At 44.0% G+C, this 17,610-nt stretch overlaps 2 protein-coding genes and 1 long non-coding RNA gene across 19 annotated transcripts in view; 2 read left to right on the top strand and 1 right to left on the bottom strand.

Annotated features, from left to right (window-relative positions):
- LOC141578865 (uncharacterized) overlaps positions 1–670 on the bottom strand; it is a 19,473-nt gene extending 18,803 nt beyond the window's left edge. For both annotated transcript variants that reach the window (XR_012509706.1, XR_012509707.1), the window contains exon 1: positions 531–670. This is a non-coding gene — a long non-coding RNA (uncharacterized LOC141578865). The remainder of the gene's footprint in view (positions 1–530) is intronic.
- Positions 213–17,610, top strand: OLFML1 (olfactomedin like 1). Its single transcript, XM_010964933.3, has 3 exons — positions 213–792; positions 3,061–3,349; positions 14,075–17,610. The coding sequence occupies exons 1-3, from the start codon at positions 667–669 to the stop codon at positions 14,863–14,865; spliced, it is 1,206 nt and encodes a 401-aa protein (XP_010963235.1). The 5' UTR covers positions 213–666; the 3' UTR covers positions 14,866–17,610.
- Positions 16,019–17,610, top strand: part of PPFIBP2 (PPFIA binding protein 2) — a 147,796-nt gene continuing 146,204 nt past the window's right edge. For 15 of the 16 annotated variants that reach the window (XR_012509701.1, XR_012509703.1, XR_012509702.1 and 12 more), the window contains exon 1: positions 16,025–16,153. Coding sequence is in view for 12 of the 16 variants with exons in the window: in XM_074372461.1 (XP_074228562.1) it covers positions 16,027–16,153 (127 nt within the window). In the remaining 4 variants the exon portion in view is untranslated. Of the gene's footprint in view, positions 16,154–17,610 lie in introns of all 16 variants that reach the window. The other variant, XM_074372459.1, reaches the window with a different exon arrangement.

Raw genomic sequence — 17,610 nt, 5'->3', positions numbered from 1 at the left:
CTGTGGCCCATTGGACTTCTCTCCCCAAGGGACCCTCAGCCCTGTGCACTGGCTGCTCAGAGACCAGAGCTCTCTTTTTCCTTGCTGCGCCTTTAAGAGCTGCAGGAATGCACAGAGAGTCTGGAGGAGGGGTGGGGTCTTCCAACAGGACTTCTGGGAAAAGGATCTCCGGAATTTTTGCCAGAAACTGAACTGAGATTCCAACTCTGAGAAGTTGGGGGTGGTGTGTGTGAGCTCAGGCCTGTGATTGGACTGCAGAGCTCTCCAGGGAGGAGGAAAGCACAAGTACAAAGGGAAGAGCTGGGGACAGGGGAGAAGCCCTCCCCGCCCCCACCCTGCCCCCACGCACAGGCACCCAGGCCTGGGGGAGGGTGCAGCCACTAGCCTAGGGAGGGGCAGGGTGTGTCAAAGGTGACGGCAACAGATGCTGGACCCAGGGAGCTCTCTACCCCAAGCCAGCCTGCTTGCCAACAGCTGGACTTGATCACCAGCTTGCAAAGTGAGATCATGCATCTGAGGGAGTAACTCACAGACTTTGCTCTCCGACCATTCTTGGAGGATTTTCTCAGCAGGGGCTGGAAAGCAGGAGACCACCACCTGGAGCCTTGAGCCTTCTTCAAGAAGCAACAGCGTAAGAGATTCCCGCCCTGGGTGGTTTGCAGGACGATGCTGGCTCTTAGGCAAGCTTCTGCGTTCAGGGTTCTGTTGCTCACAGCCTTCCTGCCCCCGCTGCAGTGGGCCCAGGACCCGGCCATGGTGCACTACATCTACCAGCGTTTTCGAGTTCTGGAGGTACGTGGCATCCGTGCACCTGATCCGGGAACACGCCTCCCGGAAGTCATTTTATCTTACCCTGGCTTCCCTACCTACTGGGATGCATTTTAACAGACAGTGAGTGATGAATACATTGCTAAAGGTACACTTCCTGTTTTTCACAGTCTAGTGGTTTAGAGCCCCACCTCCAGTTGGCACCACCCTCAGACCCTGAGCAGAGCTTTCCTCTGTCCTCTAATTTGGCATTGTTTCTCATCTGTAAAATGGAGACGATAACAGAATTTACCTCTCTATGGCTATTCTGAAGATTTAATAAATTAATCCATACTTAGAACATTGCCTGTCATGGTGGTAAATGTCTAAAATGTTATTATTCAATTGTTCAGTTATTAAAATAGGAAAATTAAACATTTTGGTCACTTTTTCTTCATGTCTTACTGTATCGGGATGACAGCAGATTTTAGTTTTCTTTTTCTCTTTTTATGATAAGCCATTAGGTCACTGTAAAAAGTCATGCTATCGGTGTCCTGGGAGGCTCTGAGCTTCTTTTGCTGAACTGGACTTCATTTTAGAAATGAACAGATGTCAACAATGTTAAACAGAGGGAAACTGTTGGGACCTTTTTCTCCACGTGTTGCAGCTGCCACTTCCTTAAAATTTGCAAAACCCAACATTTTTGCAGCAGGGACAGGCTCCCAGTGGCAAATGTACCCCTCCGCCCTCGCCTCTGACACACCCTGGCCTTGACATTTTCTATTTCCTACTTCACGCCTGGCTTTGGTACAAGTTAAATTTTGGTCAATTATTTTTCTTCTTTCAGAGACATGCTGATCTCCAATACTTATTTTCTGTATTTTCCTGACACATCTTCAAGTCCAAGCTATTTGGTTACAGTCAGGGTAAAAAAATTCCTCAGAGCAGGCTGAAGGCGATTCCGAATACAGCGGGATGCCTGGAGGCTAGGTCCCTCTTCATTGGCCGTGGCTATGCCTTGAGGATTCGCGCCAGCCACGTCTCTGCAAGTTTCCCCGATACTGGAGTCTGTCTTCGGACAAGGGTATCAGGTGTAGACTGATACCCTCATAGCTATAAGTGTGGATTTAACAAGATAGGGGTATGATTTATATAGGTCTTCCCACTCTGATCATGGTGGCCGGGATGGGAAGACAAGTCCCAAGTGGCACCACTTCTGGCCAATGCAGGCACTTAGCAACAAGGTGATGCCATCTCTGCACTGGGGGATTTGTGTCAGAAGGGTAAGAAAAAGGAGGGTAGGTTTAGAGAACTCTCTGTCCCTCTCATTCTCTCTGTTTCTTTATTTGTATTTCTCTCTCCTCCTTCTCTCCCTCCCTCTCACACACACTCCCCTCCCAGCACCTCGTCCCCCACCTTTCTCTCTGTCTCAACCTCTTTCTCTCTCTTTCATTCTTCAATGAACAGCCTTACACCCTGCTGTTTGGAGTATATATTTTTATAATAAACTGTAAATACTCTTTAAGGACACATACTCTTTGACCCAACAATCCCATTTCCTTCCTTCTTTCCTTTATTCTTTCATTCAGTGAGTACGTATTGAATACTACTCTGTGCCAGGCCCCATGCCAGGGGCTGGGGATGGAGCTTACATCTGGAAATGCATCCTCAGAAAAGAACCAGATAAGTACACAGATAGGTAAAAACGAAGATTTTTTTTTTCCAGCACTGTTTGAAAGGCAAAGAATTGAAAACTACATAAATGTCCATTAAAAAGAATCAAATAGAATAAATAATAGGATATCAATTCAATAGAAATGTGTCATTAAAATTATGGTATAGATGTATATGAATTGGTTTGAAATATGTTCACAATATATCAGCAAGTTAAAAATATGTTACAAGGTGGGGAGGGTATAGCTCAGTGGTAGAGCGCATGCTTATTAGCAAGCACAAAGTCCTGGGTTCAATCCCTAGTTCCTCCATTAAAAATAAATAAGTCTATAAACCTAATTACTGCCCCCCATTTTTTTAAAAAGGAATATTTAAAAAGTTACAAAATGTACATACAGTGAAGTCACATTTTAAAATATATATTTATATATGCACAACTAAATGAATGGAAAGACTTTTAAAGATTGATACACTAAAGTGTCAATAGTACTTTGAATTAAGGAATTATGGGTGATTTTTATTTCCCCCTCTTTTGATTATTTGTATTGAAAAATCTTTTTCTATGAATGATAGCTATTGATATGACTTGGACAGTTTAAATAACCAGCAGTAATTTGAGAATTTATTTTCTGACTGAAGCAAGGACTGCAAAAATGTACCCAAGCAACAAGGGAATACATTCAAGATTTCCAAGAGTTCTCGAAAAACATATCCGTTATGCTGGGAAGATGTCAGACCTACACAAGTGAGTATAAGAGCGCGGTAGACAACCTGGCGCTGAGAGTGGAACGTGCCCAGCGGGAGATTGACTACCTGGAGTACCTGCGGGAAGCTGATGCTTGCGTAGAATCGGAGGAGGAGACGCTGGCAGAAAAGCTAGTCCAGGAAGCCGAAGAAGAGAAAAGGATCCGGACGCTGCTGAATGCAAGTAAGAGAACTGCATCTGTTACTGCCTCTTCTAGGGGAATTCACTCTCAGACACACGGATTCCCACAGGTAGATGGTCTGACTGAGTGTTGCTGAAAAACCAGCCTCTGAATCCCGAATAGCCAAACTGAGAGGCAGAGGCAGAGTTTTGGGAGAATTAGAAGAGGACAGCTTTACTGCTTTGCCAGTCAAAGGGGAGTCACAGCAGGCTCATGCCTCAGAGACTGTGTGTCCTGAAGTTTTATAGAAAAACTGGATGGAACAGACAGGTGACAACAATCAGGGCGTTTTCTGGGGTGCTGTATTTTTTTTTTTAATCTTGATGAATCCACCTGGTGTCACAGAGAAAATCTGGAGGGTCTGTTTATTCTTCTGAGGCGATCAGCCCATGACCACCTTTCTAGAATACAGCTTCTGGGTTAAAGCACAAGCTATTCTGGGTAAAGAATGTATAGGGAGTGGCGAGTGCAATAGAAAGGTTAGGGGCTGTTTAGCACAAAAGCTGTTGAGCAAGTGAAGCAGAGATGGGGGTTTGTTAGAGAAAGGAGAAAAACAAGTCGCAAGAATTTTAAGTCAGAATGAATCAGCAACAGCGTTAGCATCAGGGCAGCCGCTTTGTTAATTAATTTGCTGCTCTTTCATGAGTCTGAGAGTGAGAGCCAGACATGGGCTCCTGTGGGCGTGTGCTGGGAGAGAAACCTCATCAGAGAGCACGTGTCCAAAGGAAAATCCATTTTCAGAAAGCAGCTTTCCCTTTTCCAGAGGGTTCCTAAGGCCCCATAGAAGGTCAGGGCTACAGTGTCAGAGGTCAACCCAGGAAGGGCATCTCCAGACAGACTTTGGTTTGGAAGAGGTGTGTGGTCCCAGATCCTTCCAAAGAGAGTGGCAGGTTGGTGAATTCTCCCAGTGCCCTAGGAGTAGGGAGAGGCTGCAGATGTGCAAGAAACAATATGAAATTGGAAATGGCAACAGCGGACCCTCAGGCAGGGACTACAGTGAATGATTATTGTGTGTGCTGTTGGGATGATGATATATTGAAGGTGATTTGGCTCCAATCTTGTGACCCATCAGAATTGCTTCCAGACCATTAAGAATCGTGGTTACGAGCTCAAATTATAATAACAAGGATCAAGCAACAAAGACATAAATGAGAAGGAAAATTTCCTGTGCATGAGTCCACTTAATTAAAACCGTGAGGGAGACAAGTCCCCCACCTCAGAGGCCGTATTCTGAGACAGATTCATTGCAAATAGGAAAATATTATGTGTTTGCCAATTACATCTGCCCCAAATATGAGCAATTCCATCAGGTAAACAAGATGTAAGCCGGATGCCATCCCTGGGCTAAGGGTTTCATGTACCTTCTGAATGTAATCCTTGTAAAAAACTCCATGGGTCATCATGAGAAGTGTCTTCCAAAATGAGATGATGTTTGACCTGAGTTTTGAACAAAAAAGTTAGAGAAGAATGAGCAGAGGGCATGTCCAGTGAGCATGCAACTGATCAAAGGCAGGTAGCACTTCCATGTGCAGACCTGCACAGAGGGCTGAATGGCAGCTGTGTGGGGCAGGTGAGTGTAGGGAGGCAAGGCTGAAGGGTTCAGTAGCACCCAGTTTATGAAAGACTTGCTTGCTAAGCTAAGGGGGTTGAACTTGACTGGAGGAACTATAGAGAACCACTGAACAATTTTAAGCAGGGGTGTGACAAGCAGGAAGATGGCAAGACCAGAGAGAGGACACTAATCAGGGAAATACTGCAATAAATTGGGCAACAACTGATTGTGTCTGCATTAAGTGTCAGTGAGACAGAGGACAGATGATGACTTGAGAGTCACTGAGAGTTGGAATACACACGGCGTGGGGACTGATAATTGAATGTGAAAAATGAGTGAGAAGGACTGAGTCTAGGATGCCTCCTGGGTTTTCGGTTTAGGCCATTGGTGGTTGGTCTGAAATATGTTGAGAGAGTAAACTCAAGAGGAGATTTGGAGCACTGACTACTTTACTGGGTTTTTTTCTGAGCACTTACTTCTCCGAAATCTAGTTCATTTATTTGCTCACTGCTTATTTCCGCCTCCCCATCTAGAATGTCAGCTCTGTGAGAGTCTGGATTCCACGTTTCATGCTCAGTGCTATATCCCAGTGCCTAGAATAGTGTCTATGTTCAGTAAATACTTGTTGGTGACTAACTAAGAGAGCAAATGAATGAATGGGAGGAGGAATTGTTAGCACAGACAGAGGGGTTATTAGATATTGGTAGAAAAGGGAACATCTTATCTCTGAGTCAGAAGACAGAGAGGGTGCCTGATCTATAATAGGAAGCACGTGGTCATGCTGATCAAGTGAGAGATCCTTTTTGGCCCTGTCTTGAAATGACCTTCCTCCCTCTGAGAAGGAGCCACTCGGGGTAAGCATCGGGCCAGGGCCTGGGGAAAAGGTCAAGGATGAGCCAGCAGAAAAAGAACAGCTCCCTAAAATGCTGATGGGGAGGACTGGGTGTTAATGTAGCGTGAACTAGAATGTGCCTGAACTTTCGTGCCAGGGGTCAGGGAGGACCCCAAGCCTAGAAAGTGGTACTGGATTGGATGTGATGCCTGGGCCCCTCGGGCCATGGGGTTGCCCCTTTCCACTCTAGCTACAGCTCAGCAGAGGTCCTGAGGCTGGACTTTCTGCCTTTTCAGCCTTCTTCCTCCCTCAGACCCTGGAGACCTAAAATACTCCCTCTCCCAGCTCCACAGTGACTGAAAACTTCTCTTTCAACTTCGCTGCTTCCAGGCCTGTTGCCTCTGGAGCCCTTATTTGATGATTCAACAAGTGCTTTTTGCCCCCCACTCTCGGGTGGGCCCTGTGCTTACCGCAGGGATGGAGGAGGGAGTGGAACGTGTCCGCATCCTGCACTAGCTGTCTTACTGCTCCCCTTGCCCCTGGTCTGCCTCCTGCTGCTGTCTGCTGTCATGTAGGCCTTCCCACAGCACAAGTGGATCCTGTCATTCCTTGGTGTAGACTGTTTTTGTTGTTTGCCATCAATTATCAACAACAAAAAATCCATTCAAATCTCTCAGCCTTTTATATGAGGAAGGCCCTTCCCAAAGTGGTCCAAGCTGGTCTCTAGTTTATTCTTCTCCCATAACTTACCCACATGCAATAGCTATTAAATATATATATATTTTCGACCCACCCTTTATGACTCAAAAATGCCATGGATTCTCTGTAAACATTTCCGGGAGCCCACCCCACCAGACCGATGGGCCCATCGTGCTTCTAGAGTCCTCATTCAATCTTCCAAGGCAGCACTAACACTCAGCCTCACATATCTGTGTGTTTGACTCCTTACCCAGACCATGAACATACTGATGTCTTCACTTCTGTACTCACAGAGCCGGGGTCAGGGCCTCTCAAGGAGGAGTCTGTAAAAATTTTCTATAGGAGAGACACTGTGAGCAGAGGGCCCTCAGGGCTTGGATCAGGAAAAGACAAACCTGTGAGCAGTCACAATCATGTGACTAGTGCTTTCTGACTTGTTGTTCCAGAGGTTCTGTGCCCAAGGATGGACTCTGGAATGCCAGTGTATTCCCCTTTCATGCACTCTTTTGTATTTATATACTGTACCCCTCCTTCACTGTTGGGCATTTCCTAGTAACTACGCCTATATTAGTCATTCTTTAAAAAAAAAAAAATTGGAGGGTGGGGGGAAGGAGAAATAATTAGGTTTTTATTTATTTACTTACTTTTTAATGGAGGTCCTGGGAACTAAACCCAGGACCTTGAGCATGCTAAGCATATGCTATACCACTGAGCTATACCACTGAGATTTACCCACCCTGCTGTATTAGTTATTCTAATGCTGTGTAACAAATCCCCACAGATTTAGCAGTTTAAAACAACATACATTTATTATGTCAGGTTTCTGGATGCTTTGTTCAAAGTCTCACAGCATCAGGATGTTGGCTGGGCCACATTCTCACCTGGAGCTTGGGGTCCTCTTCCAAGCTCATGGACGTTGTTGGCAGAATTCACTTTCCTGTGGTTGTAGGACTGAGGCCCTCAGCTTCAAGCAGCTGCACCTCTCCACAGACAGCTTACAATGTGTCTATTGTTCCTTCAAAGCCAGAAGGAGAGTGCCTCTTTTTGAAAAGTGTTCAGTCCCTTTTTTTTTTTAAAGAGTTTTATCTGATTTAGGTCAAGCCTACCCATAACCATCTTCCTTTTGATAAACTCAAACTGATTTGGCACCTTAATCATATCTATAAAATCTCTTTATCTTTGCCTGATAACCTAGTCAAGGGGCACCATCACAGTCGCAGGTGCTGCCCTGACTTAAGGGGAGGGGATTATGTAGGGCATATCCATGGAGTGGGAATCTTAGAATTCTGGCCAGCCGAGCTGGTGCTGTTAATTTCCAGTACCCATCTTCTTCCCACAGGGCTTCCTATCTTCTAACTGTGGCCTGCTGGGACTGTGCCAGCTGTGCCAGCTGGGGAACTTCCAGAAATCCTTCAGACTCAAGTCAGCATCCTGTGTGGGCAAATATGGGATTATGGGCTCAGGAGGGTTGCCAGAGTTCACACCAGGAGCTTCATTCCTACCTATGTGCTATCTTAGAGAGTTTCTTCAGAAAACCTAGAGAGAGAGGGTAACATAACTTCCTTGGAAAAGTCAACATTGTGTCTTAGGAGATTTCCAGAAAATTCTAACATCTGTCTGAGTGGTTCTCATTTATTATAGGAATATTTATTGGGCAACTACAAAGGGCCAGATTGCGGGGATAATGAATAAGGCAGATTGCTTTGTAATTAAGCCATTTCCTGTAGAGCTGTTCCAAGTCTTCAGCCTTTATTTAGAGATGATCCCCAGATGGTGGTCACGTGAAGGCCACAATCCCAGGGATGTCTGGGGTAAGGTAAATTTTTTAGAATCTTAATTCTAACATATACATACTCTGTCTTACTTTTTGTTCTCTCTCTTTCCTTCTCTTTTCTTTCTTTCTCTCTCTCTCACACAATTTAGGACACAGTGAGTGAAAGTTACTTGAGTACAATCTAACTGATACTTTAAAGTCACTCCAAGTCTTTGGTACTATAACTGTTATAAGTAAAGGGAAATTTCGCATTGTACTTGGCAACTCATGGCAAAGCACCATTGCCTCAGATACCCAGATTGAGAATTTATTCAACTAACAGTTTTTGGCAGATTCCACAGGCTGCATTCTTGTATGGATCAGAAGAGTATTAACCTCTCTTTAACTTGTAAATACCTTGTGAAGAAAAATTCTCAAGGCAGTCAAAACAAGGCATTATAGCAGATTTGATTTATTTCCTATTTTGGGAAGGGTGCATGCACACTGCCTCAAGTAACCCTCTCCCTGCTGAATTAAATAACTCACATCTTTTGTTAGATCATGTTTCAGGGAAGAAAGGCTGTTGCTGCAAATTCGCATGCCTCTGGGATCCATTCAGGTAGTATAAATGTAAATGCCTCATAGTCAAAGTCATTAAAAACAAAACAAAACAAACAAAAAAATAAGCAGGCAAAATACCTACTGGAAGCCAAACAAAACATATTTGTGACAATGCCCAAGGTCCATTAGTTTGTGATGAGTGGAACAAAACATTCAGAGTTGTAGGACTCTAAATTGCAACAGATGTATCTACTACAAATATCTATTATCTAGTTCATTCTCTGCTAATATCCAGACCATGTTTTGTGTGTAATGTAATTATTACACACAGGTGTAAGTGCAGGAGAGTATAAAAATACTTGTGTGTGTGTGTGTGTGTGCGCACACCTACGTGTACACACACACACACACACAAAGAAGTTGCTGCATTGATGGAGCCAGTGTCGCCAAAGCTATGGGTACAGCTTATCCTATGCTGCCTCCTGGACAGTCCCATAGGTCACTGCGCTGGGTTCACAAACATCTATGCACACAGCACTTCTGTGTATCCAGCTGGAAAGCCCATGGTCGATGAGGATGCCTCCAGTACCATCACTACAGATACCAACAGAAGGTCCCAAAGTTGTTTAAGCGGATGGCTTTTGGCTCCAGGGTGGAGTGAACCTTCCCATTCAGTGGCAAGTCTGGTGACTGGTGACTAGTCCAGTGAAGTGACAAAGAGGAGGTCAGATGAAGGACCTTGGGTACCATGCTGAGACATCAGAAATTTATTCTGTGGGCCAAAAGCATGAATTGGCCCTAATTTCTAGGACAGTGAAGTCCACATTGACAATTTTATTGTGAGAGCTTGAAGCTTTATCACTGATGACTCATCTGAAAGATGTCCTTTTTGTCATCCCTGTGTCTAGAACGTCATACCTGTCACTTGATAAGTACTGACAGATGTTTATTAGCATGACTACAATTCCAGGGGCTGAAGAAGTCAAGCTCAACAACAGAGAATTTCCAGAAGCAGTCAAAATATTCATGGTTTTACAGGAATTCTCTTCTTTTTAGTGAATTCAGCATTCTTCTCCCCCAGCATATCAGCTCTTCCCTGCTGCTGTCTCATGCCTTCTATCCCCTGCAGCCTTAAGTCTGGTCTGTCACCTGGCATCCTCATCCTAATCAGTGACCTGACCTCTCTTTTTCTGTTCTTGAATCCGTGCCCATTTTTTTCACGCCCATCACTATTTGGATGTTTCTCGTCTGGATTATACTTACGGATTCTCACCTATCTCCCTGCATCCCCTCTCCCTCACCTCTATCCACCAGTTCATTCTCTACTAATATCCAGACCATGTTTTGTTTTGTTTTGTTTTTATTGAAGGGTAGTTTCAGATAAGTTTCAAAGCGATTCAGTTATCCCTATACATACATTTTTTTTCAGATTCTTTTCCATTATATGTTATTATAAGAAATTGAATATAGTTCCCTGTGCTATACAGTAGGTCCTTCTTATTTATCAATTTTATATATACTACTGGTGTCTGTTAATCCCAAACTCCTAATTTATCCCTCCTCCACCCTGTCCCCTTTGGTAACCATAGTTTGTTTTCTGTGTCTGTGACAGACCACTGTTTTTGAAACATAACTCCCATTGAGTCATTCTCCAATGGAAGGACAAGTCTCATCAAGTCTGGAGAGTATTGCTGTTAAATAAGGGGAAAAATATTAAAAAGATTCAAATAAGTGATATTTATATATGAATTCACTCTGAGGCCTTGAGCCAAATTCTATCCTAATTGCTTGTCTGCAATACTGCCTGAGGGGTAAACCGCAGATTTTCTTTCTCTGGTTTGCAAAATGTCAGTGTCTCACTTAAATAATTCGCATCTTGGCTGGACTCAAAGGTTTTCCATTTTTATTTCCTATCCTTCCTCAACCTTTTACTCCTGCTAATTATCTCTTCTCAAGAGCAGCACAGCCGAGAGTTGTTAACTTATTCTTTTACTCAAACACTGAAAGCATATTCTCCCCAAATTCCAAAAGAAGAGGAATTTATAAGAATTATGGAATATCCACCTGAAGAAACTATAGAGCATCTAGGCTAAACCCCTCGTTTTACAGCTGGGAAAGCTAAGGCTGGATAGACCAAGGGACTTTTAAGGAGACACAAGGAGAACCAGAGCTGGAGTTCAGACACTCAGGTCTCTGACTCCCAGTCCAGGTTCTACAAAGGGATAGGAGAAGCCAAAGGGAGCACACGGGGACATTCTGTGGTCCCACGCACCTCCCAACGGGAACTATGTTTCCCAGATCAAAACCATTTAACACTCTTTTGGTTTGCTATTTCTTCAAGGATTCTGCATTAGAAAGGAGGAGTAGGAGGAGAAAGACAAATGCCTGTTAATAGTTTCTGCTGTGTTTCTTTTTTTCCCAGGCCTTTTTTGGGGAGTTGGTAATTAGGTTTATTTACTTATTTATTTATTTATTTTTAATGGGACCTCATGCATGGTAAGCATGTGCTCCACCACTGAGCTATACCCATCCCCACCTTCTGCTGTATTTTAAATGAACATTTTCTCACTAGTGGGACATTGAATGTGCCTTATTCTTAGATGTAGTCCCTCATGGCTGGGCTGGAAGCCTGCTGGCTTTCCTCTCAGAGGGATGGGCAGGCTAGGGGCTTCCCAGTCAAGGCAGATTATCCCATCACCCTGTGAATAGGCCTCAGAGCGTCCATTACCCTCCTCTGTCCCTCTCCTAGCACATCCAGAGATGTGCCCATCCCACCTCACACACACCATTCGCCATGTCCCTGGGGCTCGCTGGAGGTCTCCTGGCAGGTCCTGCCTTCCAGCTCAGACTCAGCTCAGGGCACCCTTAGCTGAGTTTCAGTCACACATATACATACTTATATTCATTTTCATATTCTTTTCCATTATCGGTTACAATAAGATATTGAATATAGTTCCCTGTGCTATACGGAAGAAACTTGTTGTATATCTATTTTATATATAGTAGTTAGTATCTGCAAATCTCAAACCCCCAATTTATCTCTCCACCCCTCCTTTCCCCCATGATAACCGTAAGTTTGATTTCTGTCTGTGAGTCTGTTTCTATTTTGTATATAAGTTCATTTATCTTTTTTTAAGAGTCTACATATAAGTGATATATGATATATTTTTTTAGATTCTACATATGAGTGATATCACATGATATTTTTCTTTCTCTTTCTGGCTTACCTCACTTAGAATGACGATCTCCAGGCCTATCCATGTTGCACATGCTGAGATATTTGAAACTTATTCTAAGGTTCCCAGCAGGCCCAGACTTCTCTGCCTTCCCCAGGGGTGTAGCTTCTATAACCCAAGCCAACCTGGACAAAGTTGACCCAGAGGCCACAGGGACACAATCCATGTCAGTAGGGGGACATGGTGGCAACTGATGGCTGAGAGACTTCCACTGCTTGCCCCAAAGTCTGGGCCTGGCAAGGCCTCTGGGAGCAGCCACTGATGACCTGACCACTGAAAGGGCATGACCTTCCTGAGCCTCAGCTCTTCCAGGCTAAGCTTCCTCCCCAACCCCATTCCTGCCGTATGGTCCCTTGATGACAATGTTGTGTCATATTTTTAAATGAAATGATGCATTTGAAAATATCATAAAAGCTTTCAAGTGCTTCACAAGTTATTATTTAATTTTACGTTTATTTATTTATTTATTTATTTATACCTGAAGTTGATCGTTTACTTTATTTTTTTAAACTTTTTTTAATTGAGTTATAGTCATTTTACAATGTTGTGTCAAATTCCAGTGTAGAGCACGATTTTTCAGTTATACATGAACATACATACATTCATCGTCACATTCTTTTTCTCTATGAGCCACCACAGGATCCTGTATATATTTCCCTGTGCTACACAGTACAATCTTGTTTATCTATTCTACACACAAATTATTATTACTTCAGACAGACCTAAAGTCAACTCTGGATGTGCAGCACCGTTTAAACCCTAGAAAAACACCTGCTTGAATGAACCTGTCTTCCTCATTAATTCCATAGATAGTTGCTGAACCCCAGAAGCTCTCAGGAAGGCAGTAGAGTATAACAGAAAACATGAGGGCAAAGGCCCTGCTTCTGTGGAGCTTAGAGTCTGGTGGGGAGGACAGCACACCAGTAATTTAAACAAATAACATCATTATAGAGCACGATAAGGGAGCTCAAGGAAGTAAGAGAGATGCTGTTGTAGATCATTTTAAATTTAGATACAGTGGTCAGGGAAGTCTCTTAAGGAGATGAGACTGGAACTGAGATGTGAAGGATAGGAGCAGACATGGGAAGATAAAGGAAAAGAAGACTCTGGGCAGAAAGAATTGTAGGCACTACAGCCCTAAGGCAGAAACCATCTCATGTGCTGGAACAGAGGGAAAGCCAGTGTAATCACCATGCTATGTGCCAGGGGATGGAGAGTGGAGAATCAAGGCCCAGAGACAGGGAGAGGCCAAATCATGTAGGTGCTTTAGACCAGGGAAGGGGTTAGGATTTTATTCCAAGTTTGGTGGGGAAAACGGTTTAACAATTCAGTCACATTATTCATATTTTTAAACAGATCACTCCTACTGCTTTGTGGAGAACATACTGTAGATTAGCAAAAGTAAAATCAGGGAGACAAACTGATGACTATGCAGTGGTCTAGGCAGAAGGTTCATGAGGGTTCATGGAGTGGTACCTTTGTAGGTATCCAAAGTTGGCTGGCTACATGCATGCATGCATTCATGAATAAATGAATAGAGGGAGGAGTAGAACTTTTATAATGTTCTAGTAGGGTCAAGGACCAGAATCCTTCTCTAGAAGGTCATCTCCTCAAGGTGTAGGGTTGAAATTATAATTTTTGTCCTCACTACTTAGCACTGTTCTGGGAGAGTACTAAAAGCTAAGTCCACAGCAGGTACCCAGGAAAATCTTGGCAGGCAGAATTGAATTACCCAATAAAATCTTGGCCAATGGAATTGAATTAGGTGGTTCCACACCTAAGTCTTCTCACTGTGTCAACCTCAAGTGCTCTAGAGAGTCAGCAGGGCCTCTGACACAGCAAATAGTTGTTCATATTCTGACTTGACTGACTTGATTAAGGCTGACTCTTATGACTGGACAGCAATTCCTTTGACAGAGATCCAATTATTCATTACATTCTTTGATTCATTGACTCCTGCAATCGATTATGATTGATCTCTGTGCAATAATTTTATTCTAGACCCTGAAGGGGGGAAAAAAAGCAATCTGTGTGAAAAGCAGACATCTCATGTGTTTATAAAGTCACCTCCCCTTATTCTCCTTTTTTTGCCAGGCTGTGACAACATGCTGATGGGCATAAAGTCTCTGAAAATAGTGAAGAAGACGATGGACACAGATGGCTCTTGGATGAAAGATGCTGTCAGCGACTCTCCAAAGGTTTATTTCTTAATTGGATCCAGAAACAACACTGTTTGGGAATTTGCCAACATACGGGCATTCATGGAGGACAGCACCAAGCCAGGCCCCCGGAAGCTGCTCCTAACACATTCCTGGCAGGGAACAGGCCAAGTGGTCTACAAAGGTTTCCTATTTTTTCACAGCCAAGGGACTCGCAATGAGATCATCAAATATAACCTGCAAAAGAGAACCGTGGAAGATCGAATGCTGCTTTCAGGAGGGGCGGGGAGAGCCCTGGTCTACCAGCACTCCCCATCGACTTTCATCGACCTGGCTGTGGATGAGCACGGGCTCTGGGCCATCCACTCAGGGCCAGGCATCCAGAGCCATTTGGTTCTCACAAAAATTGAGCCCGACACGCTGGGAATGGAGCACTCATGGGACACTCCGTGCAGAAGCCAGGATGCTGAAGCTGCGTTCCTCTTGTGTGGGGTCCTCTATGTGGTCTACAGTTTGGGTGGCCAAGGCCCACATCGCATCACCTGTGTCTATGATACACTGGGCACGGTCAGTGAGGAGAATCTGCCCAACTTGTTCTTCCCCCGGCGGCCGAGAAGTCACTCCATGATCCATTACAACCCCAGAGATAAGCAGCTCTATGCCTGGAATGATGGAAACCAGATCATTTACAAACTCCAGACCAAGAGAAAGGAGCCCCTGGAGTGATGCACTATGGCCGGGAGGGAGGGCGCCGTGCGTGCTGCCCTCCAGGACACTGAGACCACAGCCCCTTTGCAAAATATATCCCTCTAATCACATCCAGGGGTGCGGTCTGGAAGTGGGAATACAGATACATCCTTTCCCAGATGGTACTGTTATGGGTGTCTTGCAAGAGCTTAGATAACAGTCTGTCACTCAGGAATTTTCAACAACTTCCATTACCCATCCAAACCTCCTGGCACTCAAAGCCTTCCACGCTCTGATCCAGCTTACTTCCAGCCTTTTCTTGACTAACATTTTCTCTAACCCTCCCCATCCCCACCCTCCCACTAGAAAGGTAAAGCACCTCCTAATACTCCTGGCTTTTCTCTCCTCTGGCCTTTGTTCAAGCTTTTTCCTCTTTCACAAATGCTTGTTGATAGTCTTTTTGTTCTTCACTGCCCAATTAAAATACTATTTCTTATTGATGTCTAATCTCCATTTCCCCTGGTTCTGCCCCTCCAACAAGCTAGGTGGGTGTAATAGTAAAGTGAAAACAGTACCTTTAAAGACAACTTTCCAGTTACAAAGTGTCCGCCCCTATGTTACATCTCCTTGCACCCTTATGAGATGCAGGACAAGTCTTTACAGATGAGGAGGGTTCAGGTGAGCCATTCAAAGTAAAAAAACTACAAAAAATGAAAGACAGAGCTAGAAAGTGCTGCAAATCCCATAGCTTTTCCATTGTCCAAGGAAGCAGCAGATGTATATGTTTGTTCACCCAACCCTTTATAAGCAATACATTCATCATTTCAGCCTAAAAACAATGGTCTATCCCTTTAGCAAGTTTCATGTCTGCACAAGACCTTCCTATAGACCTTTCAACAGCTACTTCCTCCAGAAAACCAGCTGAAGAGTGAGGTCCCCACTTCTAGCCTCATCTTGCCTTACTATCCCCTGCTTCTTCCTTCTTGCTTGAAATACAATAAAACTGACACTAAGCAAATAAACCTCCTCATATTATATTTGCCTAAATACCCGCAGCATAGACGTTTCAGGGAGCGCTGCATGTGCTTGGGTTTAATGTGAACAAGCCCCAACACCCTGAGGCCCTCGTTAAATATTCTGGAATCTGGATGAAAGCCAGTGGATAGCCTGCACAGGACACCCCGCCGCAGCAGACGTGCCATGTGGCCAGGGGACAGAGGGCAGCTGTGCCCATCCAGAGGGACTTCTTCAAACTTTCCCATGCGTTCATCTACTGCAGCCTGGGGGTGCCAGTCTGTGTCATGTGCGGAGGCCTCTTTCTTTCCAGGTTGGTCACATGAGAGGGTTTGCTCTGTGTGTTTGCAGCTGCTTTCTTGATTCTTTCAAGCCCCGGCTGGGACCATAGGCAGGAAGAGAGGATTTTTGTTCTTTTTTTTTTCCCATAGCATTTGAGGAGGTCCTTGGCAGAATGGAATTACTCACCCCCATGGAGAAAGTGCAGTTACCCACCGTTCTACCAAAGTGATTTTTTTTAACACAAAATTTGAATTCGCTTTATTTCTCCTACAGTCAACAACTTCTCTGCCTTGAATTTTAAAGCAACAGAGGCAAATAAAATCCCCCAAATGACAAGATATCAGAAATCCAGGTTCAGTTACACTTTAGTTGTAAAAATGTTCAAGCATTTTATTGGTCTGTAAAAGAACCATCATCTGGGTCAGAAATGCACTCTATAAATCAAAGAATATTTTATACTTTAGGGAAGAAAATCAGCAGTAACATTCTCACTGAGAGCCCCAATCCATTCAGGAATGAGGCAGGTATGAATAAATAAACATGGGGACTCCATGGGTTTGGGGACATCAGCTGCCGCATGGGTAACATAACATTATCTGTTTCACAGAGAAAAGGACTGGGCTGCCTCACAGAGGAAAGTAGTGGGGGAATTCTCAGTGAGTGGAACTATGCGAAGGTCCTGCACACAGTACCGTTAGAGGTGCAGAGAGCTAGCCGGTAACGTGCTGTCTGCCTTTCATCTGTGATAGGCTTTGATTTGACAGTTCTGCAGGGCACACCTGCCACTACCACTAACAACCCACTCTAGTGTCTTAAATTCCTGCAGCTAGAATCACTTTTTTAAGTCGAGATATTTTCTCCAGGAAGCTTCTGTTGATGGACCATTTTGTTTCCTGGGAGCCAGGGCTGGACATGCAGGCCCATGAATACTTCTTGGGTTTCTGTTAGATAAATTTTTCAATGGTGGGTCTCTTGTTGGATTTTAGTGAGGAATGAAGTTCCTAAGACCTAGGCCAGTGGTTTTTAAACTTGACTGCACCTAAGAACCACCTGAGGAGCTTTTAAAAATCCTAATGCCAGGTCGTACTCCCAGACTATTAAATTAGAGCCTCTGGAGGTGGGCCCAGACAGTACTGTATTCCTTAAGCCCCCTCTCCCAAAGTGGTTCCAACGTGTGAGTAAGCCGGAAAGTCAGTGACTTACATACACCATTTAAAAAAAAAGTGAAGTATAGCTGATTTACAGTATTGTGTTAGTTTCAGGTGTATAGTAAAATGATTCAGTTACACATATATACTTTTTCAGATTCTTTTCCATTATAGGTTATTACAAGTTATAGAATCTAGTCCCCTGTGCTATACAGTAGAACCTTGTTGTTTATCTATTTTATATATAGTAGTTTGTATCTGCTAATCCCAAACTCCTAATTTATCCCTCCCCTCCTTTCCCTTTGGTAACCATAAATTTGTTTGCAGTAGGTGTCATTTA

Source organism: Camelus bactrianus, chromosome 10 (genome assembly GCF_048773025.1).
Source record: "Camelus bactrianus isolate YW-2024 breed Bactrian camel chromosome 10, ASM4877302v1, whole genome shotgun sequence".
NCBI lineage: Eukaryota > Metazoa > Chordata > Mammalia > Artiodactyla > Camelidae > Camelus > Camelus bactrianus.
This window is presented reverse-complemented; position numbering and strand designations above follow the sequence as displayed.